General features: G+C 35.9%; 1 protein-coding gene across 1 annotated transcript in view; it reads left to right on the top strand.

The window, feature by feature from the left end:
• PKN2 (protein kinase N2) overlaps positions 1-21,851 on the top strand; it is a 53,706-nt gene that overhangs the window by 6,894 nt on the left and 24,961 nt on the right. The window contains exon 2 of the mRNA XM_057374370.1: positions 16,872-17,172. Within this exon, the coding sequence (XP_057230353.1) occupies positions 16,872-17,172 (301 nt within the window). The remainder of the gene's footprint in view (positions 1-16,871; positions 17,173-21,851) is intronic.

Genomic DNA, 21,851 nt, shown 5'->3' with positions numbered 1-21,851 from the left:
GGAAAAATAGGAGTATTCGCAGAAGTGTGTTTTTCTAGGACAAGTATATCTGTACTAAAAGCCTTTGTTATTTTACTGTAGGGACARAGATAGCTATTAGATAGGTRCCAAATTAGAAATGATGACTGGAAAGGGCTGGGTTATGAAATTTTAATATATGCAGCATTTCCCTGTTCTTTTTTTGTGCCTGAAAGAAAGGTTGATATATGGCAAGATCCAGGGACAGTTTGCTCTGGCCTAACATACAAATCAGGATTAGTAAAAATCTTAATGTGGACATGACTAAATTAGCTAGCTTTTTCTACCTCCAATTCCTATGGATTCCTTAAGCCTTGTTTTCTTCCCTGGAGATGTATTGGTTTTTAAATGACAGAGAATTTCTGAGTTGTTCTTTAAATAAGTGCAGATTGGAGAGCTTGAATCAAAAGCCTCTAATACCTGGTTCCTGTCTGTGGTGTTAAGTGTGGGAGTCTGGTGCTGAAGCAAACTGGTTTTCACTTGAGGTTTCTCAGATGTTTGTTACCTTGCAGCATGGCTGTAGAACTCATAGATTTTAAGTTTCCATTAAACACAAGAACATGTTAGCCTGAAAATGAAAGTAGCAGAATCAGTTCTATTTCTATTGAGAAAAACCAGGGAGAGAGCCTGCCACTAACTTTCCGCACCTGTTATTAGGGTGTAACAAAATACAATAGGCAGCAGATTTGTAGACAGGAGAAGGCATAATTAAGTCTGCTATACCAGGGTACTAATAGATTGTATTAACATTCTAAGATAAGTCACAGGAATACTGTGGGGCTCTGTCTGTGATGGAAACAYTTGCAAACAGATCAGGTCACAAAGGAGAACTTTTCTGCTGGGTATATACAACAATAGTAGTTTTCTGAATTAGTGCTGAGCCTTAAACCCAGAGAATATTCCTTAACCCTTGGAATGTGGGGGCCGATACACATTTTGGTTGGGGTTTTTTTTAAGCTCTTAATACTCAAAGTACTTGAACATCRGTACCACATACATTTTCTCTAACAAAATTTAAAGAGTAAATACATGTACGTGAACTTCTTAAATACATATGCAGTATCCTTTTAGGCACTCATATTTGTTGGACTAATGAAATAAATAGGTTATTAAAATTAACAAGAAGTAATAGTAAATGTAATTGTTACTTACCTGAAATAGTACTTGCAAATAATTGTAGTACATAGGTGTTCTGAAATTATTATTCTGTTCAACTGCGGATATGTATATGGGGTTTCTTTTCATATATAAACTTCATGTAACTTTGGAGGAGAAATTGAGGGTTGGTCATCAAAGCATCAGAAAAAGGTCCTTTTTTTTTTCATTTCCAAGTCCCAAACACAAACTGGCTAATTAAACAGGTAATAGTGATATGGTTTAATATATCACTGTTTCTATAATTGCCTGGAACTTAGGAACTTTAATGTATGTATTTTTGAAAACTGTCGAAAGTATATTCAGTTTGGTTGTCTTTGTTGCAGTAAGGTGTAGGGCAGGTCTGTGACATAAATTTAGTATGCCAAAGTTCTGGTTGGTTCACTGATGGCATCATGTGCTGTAACTGGAAGCTTTGCCCATACAGATTTGAGTCTGTTGCTCAAATAAAGTGTCAGACTTTGTCAGCTGGTACCACTGCTGAGAGTATGTGCCATACTGTGTTGCTTTACATTTGCACAGACAGCTATAYGGTGAACAGATTTTGTAGTTTTGTTTTGGTGGGTTTTTTTCACCCCTAGATTAGTTTTTAGCCAGATCAGGTTCACAATTCCCATTCACTGTGTAGCCATATAAAGGTTTGTACTGGCATGTATCAGTGAGTGGTCTGGAGCAAGAACAAACTGTTAGGGGAGGTCAGGACTGCTGGTTCTTTTTTTTGAGTGCTCTTTTTTGCCTGCAGTGGTGGTTTATGCAATAAAATATTTATCAGATTACAGATTCACAGCTAAGGACTATGAAAAGTCCAATTCTGCTGCGGATGAATACACAGATAATGAACAGTCCAAGCACTGTCTGTGGCAATTCTTTTCTAGCTTTGCATTCTTCAAGCAGGAAGTGTCACAATATGCATGTGACAGTGAAAACCTGTTTGTCTGAAAAAGCATTAAAAATAGAATTGACTTTGACATCATGCCTGGATGGAAGATGTAGTTACATTTAGTTTTATGTTGAAGGCTGAGAACAGTGGTAAGGTTTTGTAGCAGTACATGAGGTCAGTGTAGGGATATGACCCCAAATTTGTTWGTTAACTTACCGAAGTGGTAAACCTTTGCTGTTAAACTGTTTATGCATTTGATGCAAAAAGAAGTTTTGAAAAATCTTGAATCTTTTTATTATTTCTGTAAYGGAAATGGAAGAAAAAGTGAGTAAATCATTGAAATGGATGGAATTGAATTTTGGAGTGAACGCAAAGTAATGTGCAAATAATACAGTAAGTGTACTGTCCATAAAGATAATGAAGAGACAGATATTACATACAGCTTGGTATGAATACATTTGTCACTTAATTAGTAGCTCAATAACTGTGAGACATTTGAATATTCAGTAGGAAAAAAAACCCAAACAATGAGGAGTTGAATGTTTGTGATAAGAAARTATCTCTGAATGGTCACATGAGTATCAATTAAAGCACCACTTAGGGGACTTTGAACTACTGTGTACAAGATTAATGCTATGTTTCAGAGGCCTAGCCAAATCTGGGGGAGAAAAGGCCTAAAATGTGGTGCAGAAATAAGAAATTTGAGGTTACAAAGTGATTACATGCTTTCGAAGTTCTTGTGTAGAATTGATAGTTTTGAAATTAATTCATTGTCCTTGTACTTACTCATAAGCCCTGAGTGCATTATTTTAAATTTATGCCRTGGAGGTGAAGGATTATGTTTAAAATAAACAAGGAGATTGGTTTTGGTGATTCCAGGTATTCCAAAAATAACTGGTAACAGCAGGCTTATTTCTGCAATATAAGCTAGAAACTTTATGCCAGTCTTTAGATAAATGGAAGAAACTTGCTTAGTTCTGTTCCTATTTCTTAGTTCTTTCTTATTTSTTTTCTGCAGGAAGAGGAACCTAACCTCTTCCTTTTATGACAGATTTTAAGACTTGCCCTATTTACATCACTGAGGTTACTAGATACGAGATTGAAGTTTCTTTTTCATCATTGTGAAGTACGTTATCATTTGGATTTTTTAATAACATAAGCCYAAGAGCATCCAAAGCTATTGCTGAAAATTTAGAAGGAATGCAAATTGATTGTGTGGCCTGTTGCTTTTTACAGGCATAATATGCAAAACCATCCATTGCTTTTCAGCTTCATATGTTTATTTTTATGGGAAGACACTGCAAAACAATTAAGTGGAATGTTTTTAAATAGGATGTTTCCTTTATAGATAGATCTGCATATGGCATAACAAGATTATTTCTTTACTAATACTCAAGTTGTGTAAGCTAAAATTGTAAGATAAATGATGACAAGGAAGTGTCAGTTTTTCAGAAAAATATTRTTAACCTCTGAAGCTGTAAGGGTATATGCTGCCTGCAGCCCATTCCTAGCATGGAGAGAATTACATGGGCATAAARGCATGGGGAGACACAGTACAGTAAATCAAATTCTAGCAAAAGATTATAGGAGACAGAGTTTCAAAGACTTGCATTGAAAAGTACAAAACTAAGCMTACAGATCTACAGAACATTTTAAAATCAGCAAGGCCTTTTTGTAGACATACTCTAAACTTAGTGGCAGCAGTAGGAAAGTAAAAGTACTGTAAATCGTACATGCCTGACTACTCGTGTAGCATTCTTGAACTGCTGCCCGTTTGGGACTTGGCAATCTCCTTTAATGGAAGCATGTTTTCTTCAATATTTGAGTTTGTTTGTTGCTTATTTATAAGCTCATATGAAGCCGTTGTTTGAGGCTGAGAATGCCTGGATGTCAAAATTTATGATTTTCAAATTATAGTATCTATAACTGGGGGTCCTCAGATTRTTTAAATTTTGTTATTGAAACTTAACTCATTATTTGGGGTATTTTCATCAACAGTTGATTTTTGTTTTGGGGGCAAACTCCTTTCTTGAATTCTGCCTTTAGCTGTAACATTCTACATAACACAGAAACAATTTACAATTGTTAATTTAATTCCTTTAAAAATTGGTATTCATGTCTGTTAGGATTCTGTCTAAGAGAGCAAGTGAATATGTTCTCAAGTTTTAATTAAACTAATTCTAACAGATTTTTTAAAAAAATTCTTAGAAGGTTCTTAAGTGCAGGAGGAAAAGGAATTGACAGCCTGCTGTAGAGGGGTATTCAGTATCATCATTTCAGGTTAGTAGCCAGCACTAATTTGAAGTGTTTCTTTTTGATGGGAGTAACTCAGTGATACTGTCAGGACAGCAGTTTCATGTACGTGGGAATTAATTTCTTCATGTCCAGTGTGATTCTTGAACCAGATGACCTTGGGTATGAAATAAAAACAAGGGAGATGCAAGTTCTGCTAATGGTCTCCCATTTTTGTAATTTTTTTTCTCTTTCTACAGTAGACTATCCTATTTTATGAGCTCAAAAGTAGCATTTCCTKTCTTTAACATTTGCCTCCCTTTCCATCTGTTGCATCTACTTTAATTAATTCACTGTCAATTTAAGGTTTATAYAGWACTTAGRGTAAACAGATTTTTGAAACTTAACKACAGGCATCCATATTCTGAATTGWTTCACATGCATTTTGTGGACTATGCAACTGAATTATTTTCTTTGTCATTTCTATCTGGCATATAGTTTTTTTCTAGAGATTCTTTCACTAATTTTTGTCTTGTCCTTTGCTGACAATGTACATTGAAAATGTTAGACGTTTCTCATTACTTTTATTAATTTTCCACTGTTATAAAGTAATCAGTCTCTAATCTGTCTGAAGTATACATGTTTATTTATTGCAATGAATATACTTGAAGATCAGTACATAGTGAAGGAATTCCTGCAAACATGTAATACAAAAGTGGTGAGCATTTTAGTGGCATATACTGGGAATGAACAGAGCTGCCTCTTCCTCACTCAGGGTTAGCAAAAGACAGGAAGGGCTGGCTGTGGTTCTGGCATCTTCAGAAAATGGGGGGAAACTGTGCCTAGGCAGAAGCATCAGCTGTGCATTACTGTAAACAGAATTTTTATAACTATGATAGTTCATTGTGTCCTGGCTGCGTAAAACAGTGTGAAGGGCATGAAAAAGAAACCAGTAATGCTCAGAGGTCAGAGATGTTGAGAGGATGGTAGCCTGAGCTAAATATAGTATCTTAGCTTAGTTTGGAAAACAGCGTAGACAGATTGGGACTGTACTTTATTTTTGTAGTTTAATTTCTTTTCTTATTATAGAGACTGTTTTTTATTTTTCTCCTGTGACTCTTGGTATCTTTAATAGAATACTTGAGAAGGCATCAAAAAAACACACCCCACCCACTCACAATCACCCCTTCCAAATACAGTTAGGAAATAGCCACAACCTCCTAACATTTMCATTTCAGAATATGCAGTTCTCTTTCATCAGCTAGAAGTCATCTTCCTGCTGGTATTTTTCAGTCAAAAGTTAATTTGTGGATTTTTGTCTCCTAAAGATGACATGCTTTAGATTAGACAGGTCATTATAGAGGAATACATTGTAGATACTCTTGGGAATGCAGCAGGTTAAACTTCAACCATAAAAATAGCTTCTGACTGCAGTACTTTCTTTCCTTAGCTTAAGGGACTTCTTCATGAAGGTTTTGGTCAATGTCATATCTAGAGTATTTTTTGGTAGTTCTTAGTTATTAATAAAGGAGAATATCCTGCTTCATATTTTTCATGTTACAATTTCTAGTAGTACCTGAAGGTTTTTCTCAGGCTGCTTACTGAAATGCTCCTGATCTCGAATGAAGTAGATGACTTTTAGTTTTGAAGAACAATGCCTCAAAAGTTACGAGCATACCAAAATCAGATTCACRTTGCCCACAAGTATTCCTAGGACCTTTTTTTGGAAACTGTGTGTATGAAAACTACTGTTTATGTGTGCCCTGTAAAATAGGGTGAGGCTTTTAATATTAAAAAATTGATCAATTCTGGCTGATCAGAGGTTACATACCCTATTCAAGGTTACATTCACATGATTGCTGCTGGAAAATGCATTGAATGCATGTATAATTTACCCATTCTGAAAGAGTATTGAAATCACTAACATGTATCATTGTGGGTTTTCTGAATACTCAGCAGTATAAAAAACATCATTCCCCTAATTTAATGCAGTTGTAAGGTGAGATCATTTTGCCATTGTTATGTATACTTGGGTTTATAGGATATCCTTTAAAATTTAGTTTTATAGGTACTTCCATACCTAGTTACATGATGCATTGAAAAACTGTTGTTTTGTGCTGCTTTGTTTCTGTTATGTTACAGGTCTCATTGGTGCATTGGTTATTTTGAAACGGATGCTTCCCATTTGCTATTTAACTGATATTGAACTGTGCTGGTAATGAGAGCTAGATGGAAGAGAGTCCTATGCAATTACATGTGCAAAACAGGAAACAGCTTACTTTGGAGTTGGTGCTGAGAGTGAACATAAAGAGCAAAACTGGTTCAATGTGCATTAAGAAATYCTTTGCTAAAATCCTAGGCTTTTATTGAGCGTTTTTCACTGCAAATCTCATATGTAAGTCATATGTTCTTTTTAGGTCATAAGAAAGTAGATTTACCTGGAATATTGTATTGCAGTCAGTGGGGAATCAGGACTCCTAAAATTAAGAAAATGTAGAAAGGTTTTAAAGCCAAAGCTTTAGGCAGATTTGTGTTTAGAAAAGTTTAAAGATTTTTTTGTAATACACATAGTAAGTGAAATCATCTGCCTCTTTTTCATTGCTGTTGCAGATGAAGCGGTTAAATCAGGAAGTTTTCTTTTGGCCTCTGTTATAGGTTAGGACAGGATTCTATTTCTTCATCAGTCTATAATGCCTAGGGAATTCTTAAATAGAAAATGGACATTAAGAGCCAGTGCGAGATTTTCTACCATATTTTAAGGGTCAGAAAAAAAACAGATCATGAAGACTATTCAAATGTATCACAATGTGCATCAGTGATGCTCTGTAGAAATCTCAGACAAATGGGGATGTGAAGTAATGCTTCCAAAAATAACTCTGTGTTCATCCATAAACTTTTACTGGAAAGGATGGAATGAGATGCCTGCATCTCTGCAAGTGGAATTCTGGGTGTGGCAGTCCCAACAGGGAAAAGTGATCTTTTCTACTGACCACCTGTAAAAGATGAGGAAAGGATTTAGTGAGACTTTGCCATCCTTTTGCTGCTGGAGGGGAAWGCAGGAGCAGGATTTCCAGCTGGTTGAAGTGTAGGCTGTGAACTTGTTTAACTTCAGATATAATAACCCAAGCTACTGTGAAAGAGTTCTCAGTCCTAGAGTACAAAGACATAGATCCTTGGTATAAATACAAACATACATCCCTTTCCTGTAATAACAGATTCAGCTACCGAGCTGGGAAACCCATAAGCTCTGGTAAAGCCACTGTTGCACACAGTCCTAGAAAGCAAAAAATCTGGTTCCTTCACCAGGATCTAGTATTTAGCCACTTGGCCTCTTGCCTTATAAAACAGATGTTAGTATTATCTCTGATATGTATTACTGCATTTATAATGTACGAAATAGTTGGCTGCTAAAGATGATGGCTTAATTAGAGTGGAATGTAGACTCTCAACTCTTCCATTAGTTTTGCAATGACTAAAAATAGCTCCTGTAAAATATAGTAAAGTAAAATGGACTAACATATCAGTTGTCTGTGCTGAAAGTTGGAACTGCCAGCAACAAAGAAGTTTTGAGGGTTTTTCTTTTCAAGTGATAGTTATTGATCAGAGAAATGGAGCTTCTCATGCTTGGACCTCTTTATTGTACTTTTTAGATTAAAGAAATTAATTGTATTGGTCTTCAACATCGTCCTGATACATGTATGTGTTATTGAGAAATTCCTGTTTATTATCTGAGGATTTMTTTTGCATCTTTTAAATGTTTTCAGATTTTTAACCTGCACTGAAAGAACAGAAAAGTTCCAGTTGTAGTGATTTGTTTCTGGAGTAAGGCATTTTAGCATTCTTCTCTTGCACTACAGTTAGTGTTAAACTGAAGTACACCACTTAACAGATGTGGCAACAGCTGATACTGTGATTTATGGATGAGCAGAATGGTCAATCTGTTGCATTATCYGAAATAGATAATAATACCTTTTAGTAGGAGCTATCAAATTCATTTTTATCCTAATACAAGAAAAATACCTTACCAWTGGGATTGGACCTGACTGACATTTAAAATTAATAATACTTTGGTTTGGGTTGTTTGGAGTTTTAATTTTGTATTTGTGCATGGTACCTAAAATTGCTTCAGAAAYAGAAATTTAACCACATGTTTATCTCAATGTTAACATTACAGCTGTTGAAAATGCATAGTTGCAATGTTAACTTCACATTAAAGTAGGCATATTTTTGGATGCATGCCCAACTAATTATCACCTTTGTTAGAGGGGGAATTGAGTTTGAGGAGGAGTTATCGAAGTCATAAGACACGATTGTGACTGATATGTGTTGACTTGACCTTTTTAACTTTGAAAATCTCTTCTACCAAATTAAATACCACATCCTGTAGTTTGAATAATGTAGTGACATTATTTTTTCAAACATCTTGAGCTACATGTRTACTATTACTCTGCTGTGAATGTTAGACAAAATCAGGTAAATGTTTTGTATGAAAAAATGTAATGAAAGCATATTGGGATGATGTAACGCAAAATTATACTAACTTTCAGTAGCAACAGAAATTCTTGACCTTGGGTGTTTGCTTTAACACACACTTCAAGAGATATCTTACTAGCACAGTGGAAGTACCATGGGGAGGGGGYACAGTGTTTCTCCCTGGTGGACAGATTAGTTTCTGTATTACTGGTACTTACAGGCAAATTCTCCACACAACATTTGYATGACCTTACCTTTATCTGAAATAGTTCTGTTTCCTGAGTAACTTATGTTGGACTTCGAGCACTTCAAAGCATTGTAACAACTGCTTGCTTTAAATTTGAGTTTAATTTAACTAYAGAGAAAATCCATCAAGTCAAAGTGAGACAAGTCTCATGATAAGAATTTTTCTCAAGCGCCCTTCCTTGTTTCTGTCTCTAGCAGTAATTCAAAATGAGAGTATGAATTTGTAAAAGAAATTGATACAGTGCATGCCCCTATATATGGTTTGGCAAGTGTATTAAAATACACACTGTATTTTWAAAGTACATGTTGTATATATTCAAGAAATAATTCTAGGCCATTAGGGTGAAGTTGTTTATATATTTATATGGTTCAGAAAATGACAGGTGTTCGCATGAAGAAAACAGTAACTCTTACGAGGTTTTTAAGTGTTTAAACTGACAAATAAATAAAAACAAAATTGAYCAATGCTAAAGTCCCTAACAGTAAATATATTTGCTATCAGTTTTAAAATTTAAGGGTTTTTTTATTTTAAAGAAGCCTCAAACTGTCAAACACTCACAAAAATGCTAATTTATCTATTTACCAATCTTCATATTTTTATGGGATCTTAATTTTTTTTTCCAAAGGGTGTCTCATAAGAAGGCTAAAATTTTCAGTTCAAATTTAGAAAATGCATAACAACTTCGTGCATGAAATTCTTATGTTGGCAGTAAGAGGTAGGACACAGATACTTGTCTGTTTTTGCTGCCCAGTCCAGTCCAGTAAGWGTACAACTCCAGTTCAGGATCTATGACTAAGGGACTTAGTCTTGAAAKATTGTATACTTCTTTGAACTTGCTTCTCTTTCATTTATTGAACTGTCACTTAATCCACCTGTTTTCCTCATCWCTTAAATGGAAGTGTATCTATTTACCACATTATTAATATATGCCATGATAATGTTACTGGAATTAGATGAGAAATTATCATTTCAGTGCTTTGACTGCATGCATCTTGGTGAGGCTGCATTTCTGGGGAATTACTTCAGTCTTCTTGGCACAGTTCTATGATACATCATTATTGGCARTATATTCAGTATGCAGTATGGTGTTAACATTTCATAAAATCWTTTTCCCTATATCTTGAAAGGGATTGTTTCTATTTTGGCATTCAATAGTGAGCTTCAACTACCATGTGTGGTCTGCTTGAAACCATTTATAGTTTTCTTCTGAGTATATTCTCATATATGATGAGAAGCTAAAYGAAAACTAAGACAGCAAGGTCTCATAGAGAAGGGGAGAGTGGCATTGYTGTAGGCATAATTTCATATACTGATCTTCCTGGGCACATGTTAATAAAATGTTGTGACAGGAGTCCCTGTTCATGGGAACTGTGATTTTTTGCCATTTCTTTTGCACATCTGATGATAGAGAGGGTAGGTTTTGTTTCCACTGTGCTGGACTCTAKTGCAATTTTTTGGCTTCGAGTAGGAGCTTCAAGTTATAGATAAAAGTTTGGAAACTGCTRAAGTATTTGTACCACACCTGTTGCCAGAATATTAGTCATGCTTCTTGGATCCTATGGCCATTTGCTGATCTCAGATTTAGGTGCTCATCACCTATGTTGTGCCATAGCCTCCATCAGGTTCTTGTGGTCTTGAGAAAGGTCAGTGTGAGGATTTTCTTTCAATGTCATCTTTCTTTGCAAGCCCCCTCCCAGATTCTTCTCCTAAGTAAAACCATCAGGAACTGCTACAATGWGGAGCAGCTGAAAGCAGCATTTCTTAAAATGCTGTCTTTCCCTTCTGTAGCAAAGAAATTTCTCTCTTACACCCCTTTCTCTAATCGATGTTGGCACAGCCACATCATTACTGGTATTGGAGTACTTCTTGGGAGCCATGCTCTTTGTAGTAGAGAATGCTGGCCTAATGAGGGATTGTTGGTGGCTGGAAGCTAATGTTAGCAAGGACTCCCCTGGGAATTTTATTACCTGTTCAGCTGAGGTGTTCTGGCTGAGTTGGCCACACAGTTTTTTGTACAGGAGCTGTAGGACCAAGTGCTGCAGCCCAGCAGTTACTGTGTGAGTAAAAGCAAACATTCCTCCTGAGGTATTCATCAGGGCAACAAGCTGGGAGAGGGTGGCAGAGGAAACTGGCTGATTGAGGGTCTGCCTATTTTAAGGGACATGTTTTACCTTTTTTTAAAATCTRTTTCATCTCTTATAGAGTTGGGCACTCGCTGTTTGTGCACAGGACTTGAACCTCATTTAATCAGTGTCGTACTTGAATTCATCCACATATAATGTAGTGCCCTATGGATATTTCTGCCTTAAACAGCCTCTTGTTACAAAGCAGAAAGCTGTGACTTAGATTAAATTTAAATCCTGATTTGTGACATGTTAGCACAGCAAACTAATGCCAAAATCTATTAAGCCTCCACTTTTTTTTTTTTTTTTTTCAGTTCTTGACATTGGGTGAGTGCTGAGATCTTGACCACAATCACATTTGCTTCTGAGCAGGAGGAAATAGTCCATGTAGTTCCAGTAATCCAGACAAGCTGTCACATCTGGTTTTATGAATGGCTTTGGGGGGAAGGGAAGTTTGCAATTGATTAACATTGTTCTTAAACTGAAGACTACTCTAGTTTGAGGAATTACTGCAGAAAACTTTGGGGACCTTGGCAGTTAGCTCAGAGAAGCAACTTGTTATTCTTTTCCTATTTTTCCCCCTAAAAAGTTTTACAGAAAATTATTACACTAACACACCTAGTAGTTCCAAATCTGTATTTCTAGCTCTTCAAAATTAAATTACAAATTAATAAACATTTTGTCTTTCTGGGTTATGGTAATTTTTTTAATCAAATGTAAGATGAAAATYCTATTTTTATGTTTGAAACAGGTATCCTTGTATTAAAGAGTCAAGCATTTTTGACTATATTTGTCAAACAGGTTTTCTTATTGTCTAATTGTGTGCTGAAATGATTACTAAAATTCAAGAGCATATAAAAAKAAATTCTAATATTTTTAGGGAAAAGTATAAGCAGTTTTATTGTGGGTTTTGGTAAGGTCTGGTTTGGGATTTTTTCTAAAGGCAGGTTTAGTGTGTACTAGTAGCACATCAGTGTGAAATGTAAATAAYATTGTGCATGAGGACTGTGCATCAGCTGTTAAGCATGGTGTAGTTTAAGGCTCCACTTGCCTTTCTGTCACAGCTTCTAACAGAAATATGCAATCTAAACTTTTTCTCTATGATGAATATATGATATGGAATAGTGAAGTTGTACTGTGCTCTTAGGAGCAAGTCGTCAGGAGTCATTAATGCCCAGAGTTTTAATGTTCTTGTAAGAGGTGGCAGGTTGAGAATCTCATTCAGAATTCAAAGCCATTCGGTTTACACAGCTTAAGCAGATTCTCTGATGTGTTCAGCTCCGTGGTACTCTCTTCCGCAGTACCATTGCTGCTGCCATCCCGTTTGTGTGTTCTATTCATAAATGGGATTTTGGTGGTAAATGCAGTATGTCAAGGCACCTGCTTCAGCAGTTACTTGGTTCAGAATTGATCTGAACCAAAAATGCAAGCCCATCATAAACACTGTCACTACTTTCTTTCACCATGTCAGCCAGAGTAGATTGTATTATTAACAGAATTAATCTTTGTAAGTAGTCTTTGAGCCAGCAATCAAAGTAAGGTTGAGTCTATTGCAGTGAGAAGGCTGTATATGTGGACTCCTCTTTTCCTCTTTCCTTTTTTTTTTTTAATTAAGCAGAGGTATCTAATTTGTGGTCCTTGGTAGTTAATTGTGGTAAACAGATCTTCAGTTTCGCACTGAAATGTTTCAGAAATCTGCAGTCTGGCTCACAAGCATGTATTTTGCCATTGCAAAGCTGCCTCTCATTGCTGTCCGTGCCTCCCACAGTGGGTGGGTGACACTGCCTTCACAGTTTCTTGGGCCAAGAAGCCCCAGCAGTGGCACAAGGGGGAAGGATGCTGTGCTGAGCAGTCCAGTACTGAGACTGCCCAGCAAAGGCTGGCTCCTCTCTTTTAAGCAGCAGTCAAAACACTACCAGAATTTAAAAAGAAACTGAGAATCAGTAACTGGCTRTGCACTCTTTTGCCTTGGATTTTAAAGCAGTGAGGCCTGTTCTCTATTTTGCTGGCAGGATTGGTTTAGTCATTATCCGTTTCAGAGCATTTTTACTCTTAAGATACTTTATATTAAGTGCTCTGGAGAGGGAGAGTAAAGGAAGGAGGTGTGCAAAATTCATTGATGGCATCTTGGCATAGAGAATGTGAATTATTTCTTCTGTCTTTTCACTCTGCCTGCTTGAGCAGTGAAAAGGAAGGGACTTGGGCCCTGCCTCTAACTGTTGTTTCTTTTAACAGACTTAAATTTCCGGTTGAGTAGACGGAACCTACARCTTAAAGGATGTGAGGTTCATCCTGGGAGGGAGTTTATGAGGAAATAGTTTTTTGAAAGAATATTCAGTTCTAAGCAGAGTCTTGTAATAGGATGTCATCTAATAAAGCTAGAATATCCTGTGTTTTAAGTAGCTTCAGTTTAAAAGTRTCCTTTTGAGTTTGCCACTTGGGAGGTGCATTTCATTAAAGAAATGAAATTTCTGAATTATTTGATTTTATTATTAGGCATTCTATCCTCTTGGGCCATTGTGGACATTATCTCCATCTTAAACTGGAACACTTTGAAGGCTCCTCATCTTTGCAGCATGAGGATGTGTCTCAAACTTTTGCTGCATCCCAGCCACAAAACAYGTTAGTGCAGGATCGGAGCAGCTTCATTTGCAAACCACATTCTTGCTCTGCATTCACAGTGACCCTCGGGGGTCACAGAGTGCACAGTTGCCTCCTTGGAAGAATTTATTTCAAGGTGACCTTTGTGCCAGGTGACACGTCTGGATAACTAGGTGAGAGAATACTTTTTGCTCAAAGGTGTAATTAACTCTGGATGACATGAGAGACAGAAGGAGTATCGTCTGTGGCTTTTGGGCGGTTTTAAAGAAGAATGTTTGAATGTACAGGCAGTGTGACCAGCTTCCAGTGCTAGCATCCACACCATTGAACTCTACTGTCCTAAAAGCAGATTGAAGAAGACGACTCTTTCCTGAAACCCTTAAATCCAGGGACAAAGATGCTGCTGAGACTGCCCAGACTGAGGGAAACTTTAACTCAATTACTTGAAATTTGGAAGGCAAATTACTAATGMTCATAGAGATTTAATTTCATTGACGACTTGCTAGAGACTATCTGGAACAAGGGCTCCAAAAGCCTGCTTATGGAAGAACGTAACATCACTTTAACAGATGGGATATAGGGCTTGTAGGGGGATAAAAACCTTCTCTGTAACAAAATACATTATTGTTCAATGGATGAACAATTAACTCTTTAGTAAACCCCAAAGAATAATATTTCTGAATTATTTATGTCTAAATTATATTGATCTATTTGATAAATGTACATACTTGGCAAAATATTAGCAAACTTCAGGTGCTATTACAGCATAGAATAAWGGTTTCCTTTTGCGTTTGGGGTGGATTTTGGTGGTTTTGTTATTTGATTTGGGTTTTTTTACATTTCTGATTTATCTTTTGTCGCTCAACTTTGAAAAGTGTAATATCCTGCTTTAAAGAAGAACGTGATAAGTTTATTTCTAAAAAGCTTGTAGAACAGGCACAAAGAATTATGCTGTAAAAATACATGCTTTTTATTTATAAACATTTTTTAAAYTCTTTTTTTTAAAGGCTGAATAGTAGTATACTAATTTTGACRTTCTCTTTTACATTCTTAAGTTTTATGTGTTAGACAGACTGGGAAATTAAAGACCTTAACCTAATTTGGATATACTTACTATTTAAACAAATAGTTTGCCATACTGTTGTTATATCAATTTATTTTCAGTTTCAGTTTTCTCAGAATAAGACACTCAACTTATGGTAGATAATTTTCTTCATTATGGATATGAACCTTTGTACTAGTTCCTCATTGCTATTGATTATTCTGTTTRGAAAATAGATTGTTTCCATATATAGGCATATAAAATAGAATCAATGTCWTGTATTTCCGAGTACAACTATTAATAGCCTCTCTGCATATGCATAATTATTTATTTTAATCTGCAATGACAGAAAAACACTCACAAGTGCACTTAAAGCAGATTTGCATGGCTTTTTTTCCTTTTTATTTCTTRCTCAGTTTGTCATTTCTGAATTGCTTACTTAGTGTCTTTTTTACTGATAGTCAAATTCTGTGGCAAGATGGCACTTCTTTTAATATTTAATATTAAAAGTAATTTTAATATTTAAGAATCTTTGAGTTGTAAGCTTTTTGTATTAAAAGTAGAAGCTATGGGTAGAAATGTTTAAATGAAAGATTCAGGAAACTTGTAAAATTATAATTGAGGASTGGTAGATTGGATCTTGCTTATGGGAGGTCGTATTGCTGGAATATGCACAGATTGAAATAAYTTGACCAACGTTATCTGTTGACATGTATGACCAAGGCACAACCTTCATGATTCAGATTTTTATGAAAACAAAGTTACTGTGGAGTATCTCTAGTGGTTTTGTGTTCTGGGCATTCTTCAGTTTATTAGCCTGATGCTGTGCTCCTAGAACTCCCTCTAGAATGTTTTCTTCTGCTGTTTACTCTGCTGTATTGTTGTTTTTTCCAACAGCAAATAGTGAGGACAACTAATTTTTTTTTTTTGCCAGAAACTTTCAACATTTTAATTACGCCTTAAAATACCTTTTAGTCGACCGAGTTTTTCAAAAGTCTAGGCAATTTCATCATTGTGTTTAAGAAAATTTGCTGGAATTTTAGTATTTTGGATAGTTACATGCAAATCAGGCCAGACATTTATTTAGAAAATTCTGAATTAGGGTGAGATCAAATTCTAAGTTCAGGAAGACCCTTCTTTGTTCTTCACTCATTTAGCTTCAGCTGAGACTTTCTGGGTAGGACCTACTGTCTACTCCGTGTCCAGGGTCTGTGTGTAAGGTACAGGAAGTCTTGTCACATATGTAATCAACTGTATATAAACTTCACTGATGTRGGGTCTGTACCATGCCCTTTGTGCTCTTAGTGATATGTGAATCTATACTGGGCACAATTGTGGCCTCCTGTGTACTGGGGGTGTGAAGATTTTTCATGCCCTGCTCCCTTGCTAYACCAGCTCCTGTTCCATCATTGCAACTTTTTTTCATTTCAGCCTCGCTTGCCTGCACAAGAAAGTAAGATTTATTTGTTTTAATCGTTATTACTTTGTAAAGTGAGAGGCTTTACTTGAAGGATTAAAAAAAATTTAAAAAGACCTATCAAATGTATTTTCAGTAACAACTTTACAAATCTTTAGAAAGTTGCCAATATTTCTTTAAACAACTGCAAACATCACTATGGATTTTTATTTCTTTTTTTTAACAGTTTTTAAAAGGAACCTATTCTAATGAATGTACTGAAATACTTCATAGAGAATATTTATTAGAAATTAGTCTTTATTTCTCTGTCTGTCTTATCTATTAAAACACAAATTAAATCAATAAAATTACAAACATGAGTCATTAGCTCTGAGGCATATAACTGCCARGCAAGCAGCCATGACGCATTCAAAAATACTTAAATCTCTTGGTGTTAAAATTAGACATAGTAAAGATGTCACTAAATTTAAAATAAATCTGTTGTAAAATGTAACTCTGGTTAGCATGTAATGTTTTGTGATGTTGTTGCTGTAGGTCAATGTGAGTGTAGCCCATGGTTACTGAATGCCCTTACAGAGTTAAGGTGCAGGGACCTGTACACACCTGTACAGACTTGGTCACTGTAAGTGTGTGTTGTCAGAAACAATGTTTCCTGGTGGTTATATTATTGTTTTTCTTCCTAGGGGGATGCCAAAGGTCTTGTAACCTCTGAGAATGTGAGTACTGGCCAGAAGTTGGACTTTTCAGATACAATGGTACAGCAGAAGCTGGATGAAATAAAGGACCAAATCAAGCGAGAAATAAGAAAGGAACTTAAAATCAAGGAAGGAGCAGAGAACCTCAGGAGGGTCACAACGGATAAAAAGAACTTGGCTTATGTGGACAACATTTTGAAAAAATCAAATAAGAAGTTAGAAGACTTGCATCATAAGTTACAGGAGCTAAATGCACACATTGTTGTAACGGATCTCGAAGATGTTGCAGGTACCATGCGTTACTGTGAAATCAAATTTTCTTTGTAGCTGAGATAAGCTGTACCCCATTTCACTTGAAAAAATTGCTCTGTGAACAAGCAAATCCGTAGCCAGTGAGCTTGTTATTTATAGGTCTCTTTGTTTTGATTCACAACTGAGTATCCAGTACCTTTGAGTTTTACTTTTTTTTCAGGACACACTATTTTATGAACTATGAGCTCTTCACTTTCAGTTCTTAGTATATTAAAGTATTTTCTCAGTCACTATAATGTTTTCTAATAGTTTTTCACTGTATGAAAGCAAATTTCATAAATTCTTCCCCTGACTTCCTCTGAATTACWCTGTAGGCATCAGTATTAATGCACCTTTTTATTCAAGGGGGAAAATTACAACATTTATACTTATAATTTTTGTTGGTTTTTGGTTTTTTRAACTTAAGTCTTAAGTTAGAAAAYATTTTTCTGTTATGCTGTTAYTTAAATTATCAAACATTTCTTACAGTGACATTTCTTACAATTTGTTAAGTCTCCAGCCTTTTCCACAGCAAAGCTACCATTTTAAAGACAATTTGAAATTGTTTTCAGAGAATGGTTTTAYTTAATGGTTTTAATTAGTATTTTCTGTGGCATGGCAGTGAGTCAGTACTAATTTTGAATGTATTTTTTAAAAATACCAGGGTTGGTATTTTAAGATGGAATGTTGTGAAAGTAAACAGTCCTCTKTCAGCTTTGTGGAATGACCTGGGAGATACTGCCAGCCTGGTGATTTCACATTGCACAGGCTCTTYTTGCCAAAAGGTTCATAAATATGCACAAGCCATCGAAGGCTCATGTGAGGTGAATGCCAAAGCTGAGGAAGCTTGGGCAGTGGAATAAAAGTCTGCATCATTCTTGTGATGAAAGTTTGGTTACAGTGAGAATTTAGGAAAATACTGGCAGGTGATGTCAGCAATTCATAGTCTGTCCCAGTGACATACTGCGAAGGTGTTCAGACATCCATGGGGGCCTGTGCATTCTCTGGATTCTCTGCTCTTTTTTGCTTTTGATCTGTGGGAGATCCAAGAGATGGAGCAGAGACACAGCTGGAACTAGTGGTTCTGCAGTGGTTGCTGCAGCATGAAATGGAAATGAATACAGTAATGTTTGCTTTTAGATAGCCATTGGGCTATCTAGAATAGCCTATCTTTTGGTAGGCATGAAGCATTTTGTTCCATGTCAGCTAAGGTTTATAAAAATCTGCTTCAGTGTTGACGGTAGTGTGGCTTTTAAAGGAACAGGAAGAGTGGAACAGAAAGAGAATTGTGTATGAACTGTGTATAGAACAAATATAAAAAATCTGTGCAGACATAAGTTTTCAAGTTCTGCTGCTAGATGAATTTGCAAAGTGGATGAGCACAGAATGCTCCTGTTGGAATGCTCCCTTCCAATGTAGCATTTTCAAAAGCCTTATAGTAATGAGTTAATGAGTGTTATTGCCATTGTGCTTGTCACAGGAAATGCAGTAGAGTTTCAAAGGATAAAATATCAAGATGGATAAATTTATAGGCTTCTACATGGTTTTSTTGGCATGCTAAACTTCTAAGGACTGTGTTTCTAAGTTCCATTTCATTCTAAGTGTTATTGGTGGATAGGTTGCACAGTCTTAATTATGTAAACAATTAATTCTGTTGAGTTCTTTATAGTCTCTGTAAAGTATCACATCAGATATTTCTAGGCAAGACCCATTTTAATAGAATATTTTGAACAATCTTCTTGAGGAAAAAAAAAAGGTAATCTTTAATTCTGTTAATATCTCTTTTTAGATCAAAGATTTGCAAGCACCCACCTTCCAAAATTAAAATGCTTGAGGTTTTTATACTGTTTGCCGTGTAATTTAATTGCTTGTCTCCTTCCTCATTCATGGTCAGTGGTTCATGTGAGGGAACACTCTCAGTAAATGTTCTGTCTGTCTGGAGACTAATGGGTGCAGAGTCATCTTGGTAATACTCTCATTTTTAATACTGAAGTCTCAGGTTTGACTTTAGGTATTAGTGAGCTTGGCCTTTGCAAAATAAAGTTGGTAATATAAAATGACATGCCAACTGTGTGTGTGTGTRTRTRTATATATATATATAKAGAKAKAGATATAGATAGATAGATAGATATAGAGATATAAATAAATATATACACACACGAGGAAGTACATAGATACATGACCCTAAAGGCCACTTCTGTCTGACATAAGATACTTCTGTATCAGGTCACAGATATCTCACTTTGGAAATTCTTGGTTTTGCTGGACTGGACAGTGAATTAAATAACCATCTGCTGGTTAATATGTGAGCTCCTCAAATAAGTGCATTGTTTCCAGAGTTAATCTTTATTCATTGTTACCACTTTTCACTTTAGCTTGTATTTGACCTTTTTCTCATTAATTAGTGACAATTCATTTAAAAGAGAGAAGGAAATATATGAAAAATTTTTAGATTATGCTGCTAATGAATATTGAAAATAAGGTAAAGAGGGTTCAAGAGCTGTGGGAGTCAAGATCTGTGTTTTCTTTTTGTACTTTATTACCTTTCAGTATTAAAGCCCTGTGTTTTTTCCTGTCTTACAGAATATACTGTGTAGGTTATTTCAGGTTCTAAGTGGCGAAGTCAGGATTGAGATTTCATTGAGCTCATCCCTTTGACTTGTCAGGCTTAAGCTCTAAAGATTTTTTTACTGTTCTGTTGACTGGTTGAAATACCGTTTTGGTAACTTAGACCAGTYATTTGATCTTCCCTTGTTCCTGTATCTGGAAAGTGGGTGTGAATATATATTTGTTAAGTGCTCCCAATTTAGAGCTGAATACTGCCACACAAGCTGTTGTGACTCCTTCTGTTGCTTATGGTATAAAGCAGTAACTTCTATTACTTTTTAACAAACCACTTACTTTTAGTGTAACTGCTTTATAATCAGCAGAATGTAATCAATACATGTTAAATGTATTGCTACATTAACTAATCTAGTGTAGAAAAATGTATTTTAATTACATTCAATTCCAAGCGAGTTTAGATGTTTTTATGGTAATCTGCCTAGAGCTGAAAGCTCACAATTATTTGAAGAATTGGTACTAAACTTTAAGCCAATAGTGCTGTTTGTCAAACAGCTATATTACTGCATGTGAGRGTAGATTTGACAGTGGGTATGTGATTCAGAAACAACTTGTAGCATAACAWAGGTGTACTTTACCTTATAGGGATTGCTGATGAATCTTAAGTTTATTTTAGAAATGGGACTTTGTACCCAAGTCTGCCCTTGTTGTGCAGTGTATTAGTCATATAAGGATGCAGAGTTTTAAAATTTGTAGGTCGGCACTTAAAAGTGAAGCTGAATCCAGCAACATAAAATGAGTAGGACAGGCCTAGTGACCATTARTGCTGAAAGTCTGAGAGATGTAATGTGTCACATGGGGATGATTACTTCTGTTTTGGAAAATATCTTTCTACACTCAAGCAAAGATGAAATTGGTGTGTTTTTGTTTGTGCAAAAAGTAGCAATACAGATTGTGTTTTCTAATATGGCTCAGGGAGGTGTAAGAAATAGCCTATCTACAGCAAGTCACTTATTTAATTAGACACATGTCTAATACACAGAAAATCTATAAATTGGGAAATTAGTCTCTTTCATAGAGCTTAAGTTAAAGTGGATGGAGAGGTGCAGTGATAGAAATGAAAACCCTTTGAGTGAATTGATGAAATTGGATACAACAAGGAGAAAATTACCTCAAAGACAAGTTCTTGCCTTTTCTTCAATTCTACTAACTAACATTGAAGCTACCCACTTTATATCAAATTTGGCTGTAGGCGTTGCAAAGAAAATAAATTCTTTTGTTTAAGAATATGATCTGTTGAGTGTTGGGGGGATTTTTTTGTCTTTGGTTAGGTTAATCTGTAGGACACTGAAGTGACCATATAACACCAATTACTGGAAACTGGTAGAGGTRGCAACCAAACTGGTGTAGGTAGTGACTTCTTAGACAGCAGACTCTACCTACAAGGCTTGTGTCAATAGGCATTTCATGGTAACATTTGAGAACTTCAGTGTAGAATAACATTATTGATGCAATTTGATACAATCTCCTGTCACTATTTTAGTAGTTGCAATTAGCTGTTACCTAATGGAAATTCAGTTGAACTTCAGAAGTTTCCAGGAGGTCAGCACTGGATGTTTGCTGAGTGCAGAATGTCCTCTACTGCCTTGAACTTACTGATGGCTTAGTTCAAGTGCTGATCCAGCCCTTCTGACTTCCTGAGAAAAGCCTGACAATGTATCTTTCTTCCTCTCTTCAGCAATGCCTCAATGCGTTGCAGGTATTTCAGTTCAGTATGACACTGATGAGGCTAACTGCACTTAAATATCCTCAAATAAGATTAAAATTAACTGTTTACCAAAGGGTACTTGCTGCTAATTGAGTATTTAAGTAGCATGCWGCAGTACCATCTGGGAACCCAAATTCAGAAAGTTATGTGGGATCCTAGATTTCACACTGAGCTTACTGAAGAAATAGCATGTGTAGCATCTGGGGAGGAGATCCCGMAGGAATGAGCAGCAGTCTCAGAAGAGTAGAGTTATGTAACTACTCTTTATAAATACAATTTAGATGATAGTAATGGTAAAATGCAATTTAGAAGCAAGAAGTTTTTGCTGATGAGCAGTGTACAAACTC

This window comes from Malurus melanocephalus, unplaced genomic scaffold (genome assembly GCF_030028575.1).
Source record: "Malurus melanocephalus ecotype Western Australia unplaced genomic scaffold, MMel_1.1 scaffold_8, whole genome shotgun sequence".
NCBI lineage: Eukaryota > Metazoa > Chordata > Aves > Passeriformes > Maluridae > Malurus > Malurus melanocephalus.
The sequence above is the reverse complement of the archived record's forward strand: the minus strand, read 5'-3'. Positions and strand labels throughout refer to the sequence as shown.